A 17,387-nucleotide genomic window follows, 5' to 3' on the forward strand; every position below is an offset into this window, starting at 1 on the left:
GAACCGGTTTGCCCGATGAATTCGGCAGTCAAGTGTTGCCTAAGATTTTCGGCTGGCAGGTCTTCGCACTCCAAGTTCGCAAGGTGGAGGACGCGCGGGCGGGCGGCGAGAACCGGTTTGCCCGGCGATTTCGGCAGTCCAGCGAGCGTTATGTAAGATCAGCTCACAACAGTAAACAAACACGGGGCGAAAAAAAAAGATATCTATTTATATACTTGGTCCACGCTGGACAGTAACAAGACGATCGATACTCGACAGATTTTGTTTCTTCCTTTTTAAATGACAACTATTTTTTGAAGACAGTCACTAAATAATAATATTTACTTTCTTATAATTTATGGCTAGCGCCAAGCTCGTCAATAATTAAGAAATATATTTAATCCGCGCGATCTAACCACTAGCTGCAAAATCAGATTAGCCGGATAAATTTCCACTCGGGGATCTCTGAGCGATCGAGAAAGTTTTACGCACGAAACCGATTTCCGTAGCGATACAATCGGACTAATGCAATTGAAGTTTCCCGGAAGTTCGGGTAAATCCAAGATTCCGTAAAATCGTAGCGACTCGAAGATTTTCTATGAATTTTTAATCGTGCACGTTCGCGGTGCCGCCTACCAGAATCCGGGATTTTTCTACCTTACGTTCCGCACGTGGAATAAGATGCGAATCTACAGAATGCCGTTAAAGTACCATGAGAACGTGACACGAAATGCTCATTGCAAAGGAATCAGCCGAAGAGTATATGTGTTACGTAATCGCAACATCTGTCACGGTGAGCAATCCCGTTTGTTTTCGTTTCCGGCAATTTAGACCAAATGTAATCTATGCCGCATAGCGTGTTGCAAATCTAAAAGGCAAATGGAAAAATATATTCCAGCGCAGGTTGATGTATCGCACTTCCGCGCGACAATTTTCATCCCCCCCGGTCTCTAGATTTAATAGATTTGCGCTCCGGTCGCGTCGCGATTTCAACCGCTGTGAAACGAAGATCATCATCTTAAGTGAGAGATTTTACTTATGTCTCGGCGCGCGTTTGCATCGGGTTAGACGCGATAAATCTCTCTTTGTCCCAAAAGGATAAAGGGTCGGTGCACCGTCGCGCCATTTCCACTGAATATTTGAGCAATTTCTGTGCCCGCGGTTGGTTTACACTTGTACCACGTCCCTAAAGTCATTCGCATGCGTCTTCGGCCGTCGAAAAACGCCCTTGGGATCGTCTGCGCGACTTCCTTTCTCTTTCCTCCTTCGCTTTTATTTTCCGCTCCTGACCATTTGCCGCGCATTGAAGAACGACGGGTGATATTCGTCAGTACGGATGGATAAACGCGCAATGGGAAAGGCTGGTCTTACTCTACACATAAAATATGAATGAACTAGCAAGTGCATCTTCCTTTGCAGGAAGAACTTGAGGAAACTCTTTCGCTGCCGTTCGCAATAACGCGTATTTTATTTCCGCAGATACGAACGTACCGGCGTGAATTAAACGACGGGTATAACTCTTTAAACAATTAAAGCAGTCGTTGTTATTTTACTTTGTAGAAATATAAAAGGGGCTGTGTGTAAAATGTCGAAATGAAATTATGCGTGAAACACGCATGTAGTTTTACATATATAAATTTTTTTAATAGATTAAAAATATAAAGAAGGGTCCTCGCAAATATTACGATTTAATTAAACATCGTTCTTAACGGTAGTTCTATCGATAATAGAACAAGACGTTGAATAGTTTCCCGCACTCATGGCGATAAAGTTCTTAGAGTTCTGTTTGAGCGTGCAACTAACAGCTCGAAGCATCACCGTGGTGCAAATTCAATTCCTCGTTGATCGGCAAGGACTTAACCATACCACTGTCGCAAACACAATCAAAATTTCTGTTACGGAACATCTACGATGATTAAGACTACGTAGAAATCGATTAATTGGAAACGCAGTAAACGCGAAAGTACTTCGACCGAGCTAAATGGATATTGAATTAATTACAAACATAAAAATATAAAAAAAAAAATAAAAAAACTCGCCCCGGGTAAGTTATCGCGCTTTCTTCGCCCGTTCGAATCGAATTTGTAATGCCAATTTGCCAATGAGTGCAGTTCGCCTTTCGATAATCGAAATAAATTCAATGAGCCACTCGGGGACAACGCTAATGGCACGAATGGAACTGGATCAATTACTGCAATTTCGTAACTCGGAAATGGCTGAGAAAAGTTTATTGTTGCTGTTTCCTAAGCTCATTCGAATCGATGAAGACTGCCGAGTGACATCCCTGTTGCTCAGACTATTCCCCAGCGTGAAGTTTCCCAACGACCCTTCTACGTGACACTTTCGCGAGGAACTTAAAGTTTGACAAGTAGAAGATATATCCTTGAAAGGTGAGAGGCGGCATTGCTCTTAAGTGATTGCCTAGGTACAGCGTCATCGTTTACGAATGGACCGGTATTCGGAAGTTAAGCCTGAGCTAACGCGGAATATTACTTAACCGTGCGCGCAATTAGTCGTCAAAATCATCGCCGCTTTAATCACTGTGCGACTCTCTCTCTCTTTCCCTCTTGAAGGCGCGCTTCAGCCGCTGTAAAAATAAGTTTTCATCTCGCATATCCTCCGGCGTGTCTTGTAGGGTGTTTTAATAAACTCGAGTTACTCGAAATATATCTCGCAAAACATCTTTCGGCCTTTATGAAGAGAGGGATAATGCTCTTAAAGTTTCTGGCGATGAAATTTACATATTAAAAGTTAAGTAGCTACTCTAACAGTAATGGACAGAGCCGGCGTATCAGAGAGTTGAAGTGAATTTGGAAACGACCACTAATCCGTTGGACTAACCGTCCTTCGTCATGTAAGCGAACAATGGTGCCGTAGAACTTCGAAACACGCTCCATCCATTTTAGTAGTTTTCAGAGGATCAGCTCGATCGGTAGATTGCCCGAAATCTAGTTTCGCTAAATTTAGTTTGTTTCGCAAACACTTTTGCGCGTTAAAGACTGTCGCGTTAAATAATCACTTGCTAATTGTAGAATGTTTAATAGCGATTTTATTAAAATGATTATAATATTAATATCGAAGATATTAATTTTTTTATTTCTGAGACGCGATGGGATAAGAAAATTGTTGCAAAGACCTGATACCGTACTGCGTTACTGCAGTTTTTCCTGCGAATATATGTACAGATCCTCGTGGAATCACCGCAGCAATAAATTCAATATCGCCGTGCCCGATGGATCTCCGATTGAACCAAAAACATTTCGGTTCCACTTTGGTGAAACCATTTTTCGCTTAAATTCTCATTGAAATCCGTATATTTATGGACGACACGTCGATACAAGCAGCGTAGAACACACCAGATTTACGATTAAACTCTCAGTTGAATATGGCTGACGCGGTCAAAATCGGTCATTCTGTCGGAGTGAGCGGGAAGCGGGAGGGAAGTGTGTTTTAATTCTGTTTGACACCATAATCGAACTTTAAAGCTGTTAATCCGGAAAATTTCGGGAGATTTGTCTCGAAAAGAAACGCAATCAAATCGTGTTGCATTTCAATACGCGAACACCTATGTTATATTTTTTTTTCAATTCCGTTTTACAGATGGCCGCGTCATAAATAATAGCGGGCGGGATTGATAGCGCTGGTCGGAACCTCTTTTTTTTTTTCTATATCGCGTATATGACGGAGGGAGACGCATGACATTTTTGCAAAAATAATTTTATAGAGTGTGATAGATTTATAGAGGGGCGTGTATGCTCTATGAAAACGTGCTCGATACCATAATCGGAGTGCGTGTTTTGCGGTTTCCGTGAATTTCACAGACTCCGCAGGAAAAATGTCGAAAGAATATCGCGAATATTATCGTACGAGTAACAGCGGCACTTTATTATCATTTGTGAGACGTACCGCTTTCGCTGTTGATTTTTACGTCTTCGCAAACACGAGGATTTTAAACGCGCGTTTTAGTTAGTAACGCGTATGAGGTTGAATAATTTACTTACCTTGCCGAAATTCGAGAGGCCACCGATTTGAGGCACTTGACCGGGTTCATCCGCCGTGCTGCAGTCTGCCCTAACGAACCAACAGGTCAGTAACTCAGTAGCTACAATCGTGAATGTTATTGCGATAGAATTTCCTCTAATCACAGGTTTCCACACTCTCCCCTTTCCTCCGTAATGCTAACGATAACGGCAATAGTATTATTCACAGAACGGTAGCTTGCGGCGAGCCACAATGGCCAGTTTGCAATCATACCGCAACCTAATTTGTTTCTATTCCAAATGATTTCGGGGAATATGCTAGTGCGTCACTTCATTCAAGTTATGTCGCTCAATGCTACTCATTAAATTCTGTACGTTTTCGCGAAATGAATAGTATGATTTTTATATATATAATATATTTGTTTCTTTAATAACTGAGAAATTTTTACGACGATCGCAGGATGCGAGATAAAAGTGTTATATCGGCATTTGAATTTTTTGATAACCAAATAGACTAAGAGACAGCTTGGCAGTTTAATTATAATTTCACGAAAAATTATAGTTTATTACTTTAGAAAAGTTCACGACAGCAACGCTCTATTTCGGATTAATTACCAATATGTTTCTATGCACTATCGATAATATCGACAGCATATTTTTCTACAACGTGATATATTGATAATTGGCTCTCGTCACGTAACACGCGAGTAAATCACGTCCCGTTGAATTGGCAGGCCTTTATGCACGCCGATCAGTTTCCGTGTCAACGCCGCGCGAAATAGGACTTCTCTAATGCTTTCCCTGAAATTTATTTTCGTCGGCTTCCATATCTTTTAATTAATATCCCTAACGCTATTCCAATTTTTTCGCGACGCACAACTAATCGCGCGATAACAGTCATCGTCGCGAAAAAGAGGACGAGGGCAATTAAATATCTTACGTAGATGGGAGATGTAATTTAAAAGACAGACATGGCATTTGCTGCGGCGACGGCGGCTGGCGTACGTGACACATCCACGCGCTCGCTTCATGTGAGATTCGACGTACACCGCGCCAAGATCACGTTCGCTAACCGCCGTCGCAGCTCTAGGAACACAATTCTTGACGATAAGTGCTTTAGGCGTCAGCTCGAGGACTCGGAGTAATACCGCGCTGACAATCGTGCGCATTAGCGCTGTATCCTCTAATCTATAAGCCGTCGCGAGCAGAGCAATGATGCGGTGGCAATAATGGTAGCGATAATCGATAACCGAGCCGTAACCGGCCGTCGCGTTACGTATCCTCGTCTCGAGATCGGCTGCAAGTTTAAACCGCCGAGTTTAATTGCGACCGACGACGACGGCGACGACGACGGACGCGCGCCATTAAATCTCGCGGCTTTCCCTCTCGTTCGCTTCGAGTGGCCGAGGCTGCACACGCCTCGCCGTCGTCGGACGTTCCACCGTATCGAACCTAATCGCGCGGGACCCGATGATCGGGTACCTGTCGCGCGTGCAAACGCGATTTCGCGGATTTATGGTCGCGCGCTTGGAGAGGCGCGACAGCAACTGCGAGGATTTTTATGCTCGCAACGCGATCGTCCTACCTATCGCAAAATGCCGGGTACCTACTCTACGGATGCGTGTAATATCATTACAATGTATATTAATCCGCGCGGGATTTATCATGTTACACGCGAGATTTAATTGCAAAGCAACGGATGAGCAAAGCAGGGACGTGTGAAATATAACGGTCGTCGCGTACCGACCGCCGCGGAAATAAATCCTGCCGGACCATGGCTCTATTGTTCGCGACTTTTGTCAATGCGATCCCACGCGATATTTTCACGTCGCGATTTCTTCGAGCCCGGCTAAATATACTCGTGAAATAAGTTGAACGAGCGCTGATTGCCGTTTCGCGTGTCTCTCATTATACGTCACGTAATAACGAAACCATATTATTTGACGAAATAGTCTAAAATTCTCTTTTATTCCTAAAACGTTGAGGAAACTTTTAAAACGCGGCGTTCCGAGTAATCGTGCCCCGTTTAAATTAGCCTCCGGGTAATTCCAAGCAATAACGAGGGTGTAATGAACATGTTGCTTAATTGAATGAAACAAAAAGCGAATTTAATCTGGATTTACTTTCTCAAAATAACGGTATTAAATTGCGAGAAAAGTCACTGTAAAAATTTCGAAATATTGCCGGCTACATTGATTAATCAGAAATTCACGTCGCGTCCGTCGTAGGATCTTTGTCGAAAAAAATTTTATGACGTGGAGAAATTCGGGAGAAAAGTGTAAATCCATTCCAACCGTAAACGCGATAACGTGACAAAATTTATCTACTATGCGGCAGCGATTCTTCATCGTAATGTCGTAAAAAAGAGCGGCGGTATCATAAAATCTAAAAACCGCAAGCGGGAGAGACAGATCGATCAGAGCTCATCCCGGCTTGTAAGAGAATGCGCGATACCCGCGCGATACATCAGTTGGTTCGAAAAGCTTTCTGTCGCGTTCGTCTTGCAGCCGTCGAGGAATGTCTCGTAAAAGTTCACCGCGCCGCTCGCGAATACGTCCATTGTTTGTCGCACGGCAATATTTCGACGCTCTGTCTGCCGAGGCACCAGCTGGGCTGCACGACCTGCGATCTTCACGTAATCCTGCATCTCCCGCCTTCGATATTCTCTCCGTTCTCGAAACACAACTCGACACGCGGAAAAAACTCTCGCCCCAATATCGAGGGTTCGAATAATATAGTATAATTATATTTTAAGACAGAACTCACTACCCAAAATATTGAAAATATTTTTCTTCCTTTTTGAATCCTTTTTTTTAAATGCCAGATAAATCTACTTACAACTTGTTAGTGATAAAGTAATATAGAATCAGTGATAGAACAAACTAATATTCGAATATTTCTGTCTGACTGAATTATTGCCGGTTTAACGTTGTATTTTTTTTTTTTTTGCAAAAAGATATTTTAAAATTCTAAAATTGATTTAAACGCAATATTGTCTAAACGCTTAGTTGATTTCACAGAAATAAAATTTTTTTTTTTGCGATATAGTGGAAACATGTTTTAAAGTATAAAAAATTACTTTACGAAATTGAACGACCTATATAACTGATCCCTCGACATTGCAATTATCGTTTTTTTCAATGCGGTTGCAGGTTTGAAAGGCCGCGGTAATACTGTGAAACTATGCTGTTCGTGAATTTTTGCGGATTACTGGTCGAACGCATAGCGGTAACGTTGATCTCTTATGGTTTCTGCGCGCGAACTATTATAGGAACTTTAATCCGTTTACGTTAAACGTTTTACTGCTCGCGTTCAAAGCGATATAGCTTTTAATGCACGAGAAATAAATGAAACTGTATGGCTTGGAATTATTACCGTTGGCCGCGTGTTTTGCTATGGGCAATGCGAATGGAAAAGTCCCGTCTGCAAAGGCACTGGCGATTGCATCTGCCGCAATGACCGGCGTTATTGCGCGGCTTGAAGGCCCATTTTCAGCAACCGGACGATAAAATTCTAGGTACACTGTAATCGCTATTTACGCATCAACGCGGATTGGGTGATAGGTTTTTATTTTTCTTTTTAACCTGCATGACCGCGACCGAGCGAGATCACTGCTTGCAAGTTGCATTTTCATCGATGACTCTTTTTTCGTTCATTAGATATATGGATGGACGCTGCGTTCAAATCTCTTGTAAGCGTAACGCTCTAACGGTGAATTTTTACGGAAATATTGCCAGTGAAAAATGGAACGTATTCGCGGTTCGATAGATCGGTTTTAGCACTGGAAAGTCGCCATGCAACGGCGAGGGATTTTTCGTCTTAATCGGATCGCTTTTAGTGCTTTTAGCTTCTGGCGTCTTGATTTAAACGAAATAAGTTTCAATTTGATCTAAACTTGAGCTTCGGCGCGTATAACTCTGGAGGGGATTCTAACAAAATTGCGTGAATAACGAAACGCGTTTCGCCTTTCGCCTCTTCTTGCGTATCTCTTCAGAGTTCAATTACCGGCACTTTTATTACTGCGCTGGCACACTCACCAAGGCGTGTTGCACGTGTGCGTGAGGGTGAGATACCTGGCGCCCAGTTCGTACAGCATCCTCAGGACCGCCAGACTCGCTCCGACAGCGTGGCCCCCTTCGACCCCTATCAGGCTCGCTAATCTAGCCTCTTTGTGCGCTCTCTCGATACCTGAAACCATACGTTATAATAGTTTCCGATAAATAACTTTGGCGGCACGTGATGCACTTTTTATACTCGGGATTTTTATTTAATAGGTATATAAAAAAAACGATATAAAAACACAATCTGTTTACGCGTTTTGGCCTTTTCGCATTTGTGCGTCGTTCATTAACCTTTCTCGGCGGAATAATCTCACTTTCGCGAGTTCTCGCACGTAACGCGAGTGACACATGAATCTAATAACGGAACGTCATTACGAAGTTCCGGCTGTGCCTTCGATAAGTAATACCGGTAAGTGGATCTGCGAAGTTTGCGCGAAATTCTCTTTGCGACGGAAAACAACGACGGTAGTCGCGCCCAAACAGAGCTCCCGACGGACATGCATGTATGTACCACGCCCCGAAATTGCGTCCGAGACGAGGCTGTCATCGGGGAAAAATCCTCCGGTTAAACAGCTCGGTATCTTTTTCGCGACTCCCACGGCTCCCTTTTATTTCGTGCGGCTCGAGCGTGAACAATGCAAGTGTAAAATTCAATTACGACGTACACAATGCGCGGTGCGCGTGGATCATAATTAAACGAGCTTATCCGGTGTCTCCAATCTTCGGATTAATTAAGTCCCTTCAAATTGCCCGTGATTATCGGAAATGTCTCGGCGCGACGATCGTTAATTACAAAGTGTAAATAAAAATTAATTAACTCGACGATGGATGCCCGAAATTCAAGCCGAGGAACGAGGAAAAGCGCCCGCGCGGTCGGGGAGCCTTTTAATCAGCTGATAATCGGGCACTTTGTCAGCGTTCCGCGAACTCGATCTGCGACATTTAATCGCTTAATCGAATTCGACGACGCGCGATTCAGCCGGCGGTATCGGGGAATTCAATTTCGCGGTTTGCGTTTTGCGGATTTGATTAAAATGCTACCTCGCTGGATAGGCGCTGGAGGCTCGCGAGATGTCTTGCTGTCAATACGTAAAATTATACGGTCGTAGGTGGTACCGCGAGCGTTTTTTTTTCCCGTGCGAATTCTTACTAGCCGCGCGCGATACCTCGGTGGCGGCTTACGGTGGCTTACGAACGAGTTCGATAAACGAGGGAAAAAAAAAAGCGCGTGGCGTAATTTATCATCCAATTACAAAGAATTCATGGCAGCTAGGTGGAAGTAATACACTTGACGCCAACGGCGGATTATCGCGCTTCTAAAAATATCGTTCCGCAGCGAGGTAATATCACAAAAGCAGTAACCGGAATACATAATACGACCTGCGCTGCATCGTTACGATATATACCGGCGTATATTTTTAATACGTTCAACGTGCCTATACTCGCGTGCCGGTCTAACGATCGATAATTGAAGAGCTCACGCAGATAGAGCTTTTTGCATAGAATCTACGTTTTCGGTGATAAATTTAATTTTACGGTACCAAGGCACGCTAGTTTCGAGTTGAAGTTTCGCGCACCTCAAAATTACTATTTTACTTTAATCAGAAAGGGGAAAACAAGAAAAAAAGAAAGAAAAATTGCGCGAAATATATCTGCGTGAGTTAAAAGAGCAGGAATTATTCTTTCAAGATTAAATTGTTCTACATCTTTTTCGTGCCAACGATCCTCGTAGCGCTGGCATTGACGAATTATAATTTTGTTCCCACTTGCGAAAGTTCGCGAGAGGAAAGTTCATAAGTAGGAGAGTGCCCGCGCTACAGTTTGCATACTTTTTAAATGTATAATCCTATTTTTTTAAGACGACAGATCGCGAGAGTCATCATATTTCGATTCGAAAACTTCCAGCGTGCTTGTCCGAGATCGCTTTGGCGATTTCTTTGTTCCACCCCCTCCTCCCGTGATTGGTAAACGATGACGGGGTTAATAACGCACTCGTTCCGACTGCATTCTGAAATAAATCGCGCGCCACGGCGAACGTCATTTGTCGCGGCTTTAATTTTTCCCCGTTGACGTGACCGGCGATTACGTTGCATTATGGCTTTTCTAATGGACGCGTCGGTGAAAAAGGAGTGACGCGAATAAAACGCGTGCTGTCGATGGCCCCCTGATTTAGTGCGCCCCCCGCGATTTATACTTTTGCACCCGGCCGCACGTAACGCTGATACATTTGGCCCTGCGAGTGTATCGGTGCGGGTGTCCCTGCACGTACGTACGTATGCGCGTACATATATTCCACGCGAAGTGCACGCGAATGTATGTACGTGCCGGCGCACATATATATGTACCAAGACCAGCGTTTCGACATTATCGGAGGAGCTACGGGTGGGCTCCATGGTTTCAGAACATTCTTCCATTCCTCGTGGAATTTCTCATCTTCCGCGTTCTAGCGGCGCCCTTTCTTCCATCTGGCAGATTGCTTCCCCAAAGTGCTATATTTCGTACTTTCTCGCCCCCGAATCCCCCCTCGCGCGACCCCCTTTTACCGGCCGGCGAGAGATAACGCGCCGCTGTGCGTGTAACGTGCATGAAATTTGCATATTTTTAAAAAAGACGGGCGCCTGGTTTTGCTTTACGGTGACGTGCGACCGTTTGTCTTTCTATCAACACTTCGCGTAACGCACTGCGAGATAAAGCGGAGATAATACTTGGAGATAATACGAATCGGGGATGGATCGCGCGCGTAAGGCAAAGTACGTGATTTCTTTCTCGCGGTACGCGGTGAAAAATGCACCTGCGGCCCCCGAGCGTTAGGTGTAACTTTTTTTATTTATTATTTTTATTTTATTTATTTTTTGCTCGCCGAGACAGGTGCGCTCGAAGTCGCACGTGCGAAATTGTTTTCTCTCAAAAACGTTATTCCGCGAGGAACGAGTTCGACAATGCAAAATGCAGAATAACACCCGGAATTACGACGACTGTCTGGCACTCTCCGAACGCCTTGGCCTTTTTTAATCAGCGGCGAAAAAAAAATTCGCGACGCGAAAAAAACACGCGGGGATGCGCCGTCGGTTTCGTACAATCAGCTGTCCGCATGTATGAACGTACGTATGCGTATTTCGTGTTCATTTACATATGGATGTACGCGGCGACGTACAGTCGTCGACATTCGGGGATTATCGAACGGGGCACGTCGGCCAGCAGCGTCGGACCGACATTTTTCCATTCCGCTTGGAATTTACCATCCGGCGCATCTTCCTCGTGTTCCATCATCTTCCCATCGGATTTGCGTTACGCTTAGACAGGGAGTATTGTGACAGCGGGACGGCGAAATCCAGCGGCAAATATTTGCTCGCCAAATATAGGAAATTTTCTGGGAGTTTGTCTGACGCGTGCACATCCTCGCGAAATAAGACACATTAAAAATAACGTCCAGAGAGAGAAAGAGAGAGAGGAAGGCAGAGGAAAGAGTACTAGTACAAACGGCGGAACGTTGAAAAAGAAACGATAACAATCGAAGCGGCTGGGAGTTATGGGAGGAATTCTATTTATGTTATTTATTAAAAACGTAAAAGACCCTGATACATATTCCATTAGAGTTCAGGAATCTGTGTGGAATGTTTTGTATCAGATAATCCCGAATCTATATTTTGCGAAATGCGCTTCAATCTCCTTCACTTGAAACTTCTTCGAATAACTCTATCAGGGATTTCATTGAATAAATGTTGTGAAATATTTAATATAACGCAATACGTCGATATCGTTTATCTTGTTGAAGCATTCATTTTATTGTTCCGGAACTGTAATTTCCATTTGTATAATGCTCGCGGAGAAACAGAGGCGTAATGACTATTTCCCGTAATATCAAACTTGATAAACCTCACTTTGTAACGCGAATCCGTCTTCCCTTAGAAATGCATACGACAAATAGAAGGCAATCGATAAAGCGACGTTATTTACCAGGAATATCCAGTCTTTTTCTTGTTTTGCGACGTTCCAGATTTATCATGCTGTAATCGTCGTTGTCATCGACTTTTTTTTTCTATTTCTTTTCCCTTCGATTTACCAACATTTGGATGCTCAAGAAAAATCTATCGGAATCTCGTTTGAACGATAATATTTATTACACCGTAGCATTACGATTTAGCGAAACAATTCATATATTAATTAATATTCTATCATTTTACGAAAGAGTAGCCAATGTGATTATTGTTTAATTCAAATCTTTTAAAAAATAAATGGTAAACGTTGGAAATGTCCAACAGCTGTAACCATTTCTCGTTGCAACACGGCGGAATGTGGAACAAAGTGGTGTACAAATTTATCGTATAAATGTGATTTTTGTAAAACTCGCGTCATTGAAATGCTATGTTATATTTTTACCAATACGAATATATTGGGTCATCCAATTTTTTTTTTTTTTTTTTTTTTTTTTTTATCAAATCAATAAATTTGTCCAGAGTTGCGTGAGAGATTCAATCTACTGGGAATTTTACTTTAAAAAATAGAAGAGAACCGATACGAGAGAAACGTTTCCCACGGGTCGATCTTATTACACCCTCGAGTTTTTTTTTTTTTTTTTTTTTTTTTTCAATTCTTTAGTGTAACATCGCCAGGAAAACTCGACTCTTCGTTGGGTGGATCGTCTTGAAACGGATTCAACGAGGCCGAAAGATGCTTCTTACGTTGGAAAAGCGATTGCTCGTTTCTCGGATCGTGCCTCTTTCGCACAGTCGAAAGTGCATTCTAAATTTTTGAGAGAAAGAATCCATAGCGAAGATGATGGGAGGAACGAAAGCGCGGGATGGAAAATGACGATCCCCGTTTGCCTCCGAGTGTCAGGGGATCTCGAACACGTCCGGAGCTCGAAACGGGAAATAGATAACACGATTCGACAATGAAAATTTAATGCTATAGCTATTCGCCGGCTTCAGACGCCGGTATGCACTAGAACACGTGCTGCAGACGACACATTTCCGAGAGAGACGACATTTCCAGTTATGTTTTTATTCCCGCGAATATCCATCAACATGCGAAACATGCGAGACACGGAGATTACGGGGAAAGGTTGCCGCGGAGTACGGATAACGGCCGGGGAGAAAATTTCATACGATGGATCTAAAAATCTGTTTGCGCGCGCGAGGGGGAAGGGGGCGGCAGACCTTGTCTCTGTAACTTTAAACATTAGCCGGGTCTGTTGGGGGAGTAGATTGATATAGCGAGCAATTATGCAAGATTGATCCAGCGCCGCGCAGCACATTAATCTCCGGGCGAAACTCGGATTATCAAGTAATATAGCCGGCATTAAAGGGCTAAGTGGAATATTCGTTGTAATTCGAGGTGGATAAATTTCCCGTCGGCTGAAAAATAGCGTGTATTTTGAACCTGACGGCTCGCGTAGGCCTTCGCCGAGTAGATACCGTCCTGTCGCTCGCATATTTTTCCAAGCGACGAAGCTCCGGTCGAGCGAGTTCAATCGCGAGTATTTCAAAGTATCGGACGAGCCTGAGGTCGAATTCGCGCTGGCTGCGTGCCAAATGTATCGCGAGGTGAATTTTTATTCCCGCAAGTCACGACGCATCGAACGCTTCGAGTTAATGTTTCAAGCATTCTAGATTTTTTTTTCATCGCGATCTCGCGTAAATGCGTGAATAAAAGTTTGAACCTTCCGCTGTGGTAACGAGAACCATGCTGTCCGAGTGCTTGTTGACCAATCGTCGAATGAGATCAATCTGTTCCAGGGCCAGCTGCACCGAGTCGAGATGCTGTGACGAGCAGGGCACGTACGCGGACCAAAACTGTAATTAACAACATGAAATGGTGAGTGAGATTGTATTTGTCAATTTATAACTAACGAATAAAGCAGCGATAATTTTTTTCACGCGCTGCATTCGCCCATGCAAAGATCGCACAATAGAGATATTTTATTTTAATTCGAACATAAAGAGCAATGTACGATAAATCCGAAATTATTATTTAATTATTTCAAAAATATGGAAATTTTATATCGGCGAATTTTATGGAATTTATTATGTTAATGGATATATTATGACGTTACTGTAATGTAAAATAGGCTGGTCTTTCTGCTAAAGCTAAAATCGATAAAAATGTCGCGATTTATTGCAAAGGATTATCTTTATTCAATATTGGCTCGTGGGCTTACTCGCGTTTAAAACACGATAGTATTAATCGCATTCGTATTCTAATTACGAGATATTTCTGACACATATAATGCGCCGCTTTAATCCGGCATCTGATAACGCTAGGAATAATTAAATGCGTATTACGATAGTCTACGAACGCGTGGGGGGGTCATTTGCATTTTAAATAACCTGATATCGACGATGATCGTAAATAACGTAAACTCTAAGAGCCCCTTTTGCAATGCATTCAGCGCAAAAATACAACGGCGCGGCTCGGTATAATTTAAATCCTCTGAATGTGATGTCTCTTAAGGTTACGCTCCGTGCACGGCACGTACTTGGGGGTCGCAAAAAATAACAACGCGACTTCAAAAAGGCACGCGATGCAAAGATCGCGATTTTCTGTTTTTCCCGCCCCGTCACGCGAGATCGCCGTGCACGGCGATATAATTAGTTTCCCCTACTCGTTATGCGACATCCGTTTGACATTAAGAAATTTATGCGCATATTTTAGACGTTTATCATTCGTAGTCAAACAAACCGGTGATTAGATTTCTTTTCCTTTTTACCGCGCCGCGTGTCCGCGCGCGTATTTTTCTCGCGGGGAACGAGAAAACGCGTTTAAGGCGAAGTTAATAAATTCTTATCAGGGGACTCTCGGCTGATGTCCCGTCAGATGACACCGCTGGAACTTGGAAATGAGAAACATTAAGTTCTTACGCTCGGTCGGAACCGAGGTCGAGGTGTCTTACTTCCGCGCGAATTTTCCGCATTATGCACAAGTGCGGGCAGCGTCGCGCGCGCGCGTTACCCCCGTCGTCGTCGTCGTCGGCAAGTTTTATTTAACAACGTGGGCGAAATTTATGTCCGAAGCGTGAGGTTGCCGTCGCGGTGTCGTAAATCAGCGGGCGCGCGGAGGAGGCGCGAGAGCACTTCCGGTTTTTCTTGCTTCGCGCATCCGCCTCGATTCCTGCCGCCGCGCCGGCAGAAACTGCACCTTACGCGAGAGTCGCAGCAGCAGCGCTCGCTAATACTACTGACGAGCTTTAATCACGTGCGATGCCGACGGTTGTAATTACATTCGGGTACGTCTGTGTTTCGAATACTTCCGCGACTTTCTTCCGCGAGACGGGTAATTGCCACGAGTAAATAATTCAACGGCGGTGGAAAGTTCAGCCTACGCTCGCGACTTAACGTCGATGCGCCACACGGAAACGGTAAAATGGAAGCTTCTAACTTCTAATTGCCTTCGTACATTGTTCAATCATTTACTTGTAACGATATCAATCGAGTAAAGGGATTAGAATACGCCGGGCGAATCATATTCACTAATTATTATTGTGTCCATAAAATTATCAGCCGATATATTAGCATTTACAATTCTCTTTCTCGTCGTCTCGAACCCGCGGTCTCGGCTTTAACCGCGAAAGTCTGGTTTCAAACACCGCGATGGAAGGCACGTGATTTTACGAGATTATTACAGCGGATCTGAGTAATTTTGCATAGGAGAAAATGCAAGGATGTTAAGCATAATATACTGACATCTGTATTAGCGCGCAATCACCCCTCGCCCTTCCTCCTTCGGGCTTCGTAAGGAAGCAGTTACCGCAGCATTTTAGGTCAGACGTTCATAGAACGTGTCTCGCTACATGGACGGTAGCGTGTGTACGTGAGAGATTTCTCTTTCCCTTCCGCACCTCTGGCTCGGCCGCGAGCAAGAACAGCCAGTAGTCGCGGCGAGTTTTAGGTCAGACGTTCGTAAAAATACTCTCCTTTCCGTGTATAGAACGTGTCGCGTCTGCGATTCCACTTAAAGGCGAGCTCTGGCTGTAAGGGCCATCGCTCTTATGTACGTTTTAGCAATTTGGTGGCCGTACGATGCGAGCTAGCTATTAAGACGGCCGTTTTAACTTACTCCGTGCAGACCACTTCGTGAAGGACCGCACATAAAGTTGATTTAAAAAGTTGCTTTCTCTTTCATCACGTTACTTTAATTCCCACATCTGGTGTCGCGTTAAATGTTAAATGCATCTTTTGTTACGGCGCCGCGCTATTTCTTCCGTATCATATATGTTCGCGAAATATCGCGGCATTGAATTACATCACTTTTATTCTGCGGGAGTTTTCAAATAATTATTATAGAACTTTAATTAAAACTTTGAACGGCAGGAAATTTTGAAAACTTTTCGGGAAATTTAATTTAAAAAAAAATTCAGCGGTATTTGAATAAGTATTTTAAACAACGAATTAATATTATTAAAATATTGCGATAAATACAAAGGGCGAAGGGATTAACTTCCGAGGAATTATCGATTCGCCATTTGTAGGGATTCGCGAAAGATTTAAATGATAAAAAAAAGCGCTTGCATTTTAATAATAATAGTTTGAATATTCAAACACTCGACGCGTGAGCTGCTCGTTCGAACAGTCGTCCTGTCACGCTTTTCGAAGATAATGGTACTGACAAAAATTGAAGCAAAAATTGACTATTAAAATGTTTCGAATATTCAATCGATACACGCAGGAGACAATTGCATTTTTATTGCCATTCGTTCAGTTATTGAATGTGAAAATATATATAATGAGAGATCGACAATAATGGAAATTCAATTTGGTCCCAGTTTTATATATGTATTAAAAAAAAAAAAAAAAAATAAAATAAGAGAGAAGATGGAATTTGTGTTTCGCCGTTGGTGTTCCATCTTCCACCGGTCTCTGTCGTCGTACCTTAAAATTCCGAAACAACCACGCGAGACTTAAATTTCCTGCCGTCCGTACGAATTGCTTCCCTCACGACGAAGTCGCCGAAAGTGTAACGCAAATTCCCACCGAGAATCCACCGACGCGATAAATCGGGGAGCCCCGATTCATCTCAAGTTGGAATGCACTTTCGCGATTTGCGATGTGCCGGAAGTGCCGAAGGTTTCTCGAGATAGACAGCCGGAGGGTTCAAACGAAAGTATTTGTCACACGTATTCTTTGGATTCTGCGACCGCGCTGGTGTACTGTGCGTGATGATACAGCGAGGTATTTTGATTCCTCTTCCCGTAGTAGAAACGGTCTCTTCAAATAACAAGATCCCTCTTGACAAATGCTGGAAAAATGCCGTTGCAGGAAGCGACAGACCTCGTGCGTCGTTTAACAGTAAGATTTTAACTTCGCGACCTCAAAATCGATATCTGCGCTCTGTTACGTCGCGCGTTTTGTCCGAAAAAGCGATGGCTAGG

At 43.5% G+C, this 17,387-nt stretch overlaps 1 protein-coding gene and 1 long non-coding RNA gene across 2 annotated transcripts in view; one reads left to right on the forward strand and one right to left on the reverse strand.

The window, feature by feature from the left end:
- LOC139107792 (dipeptidase 1) overlaps positions 1-17,387 on the reverse strand; it is a 73,150-nt gene that overhangs the window by 34,708 nt on the left and 21,055 nt on the right. The window contains exons 4-6 of the mRNA XM_070665638.1: positions 13,683-13,815; positions 7,997-8,147; positions 3,981-4,050 (exon numbers count right to left, since the gene is read on the reverse strand). Coding sequence (XP_070521739.1) covers positions 3,981-4,050; positions 7,997-8,147; positions 13,683-13,815 — 354 coding nt within the window. The remainder of the gene's footprint in view (positions 1-3,980; positions 4,051-7,996; positions 8,148-13,682; positions 13,816-17,387) is intronic.
- Positions 1-17,387, forward strand: part of LOC139107807 (uncharacterized) — a 199,270-nt gene that overhangs the window by 19,944 nt on the left and 161,939 nt on the right. Inside the window, exon 2 of the long non-coding RNA XR_011546568.1 lies at positions 13,759-13,837. This is a non-coding gene — a long non-coding RNA (uncharacterized lncRNA). The remainder of the gene's footprint in view (positions 1-13,758; positions 13,838-17,387) is intronic.

This window comes from Cardiocondyla obscurior, linkage group LG13 (genome assembly GCF_019399895.1).
Source record: "Cardiocondyla obscurior isolate alpha-2009 linkage group LG13, Cobs3.1, whole genome shotgun sequence".
Classification (NCBI taxonomy): Eukaryota; Metazoa; Arthropoda; class Insecta; order Hymenoptera; family Formicidae; genus Cardiocondyla; species Cardiocondyla obscurior.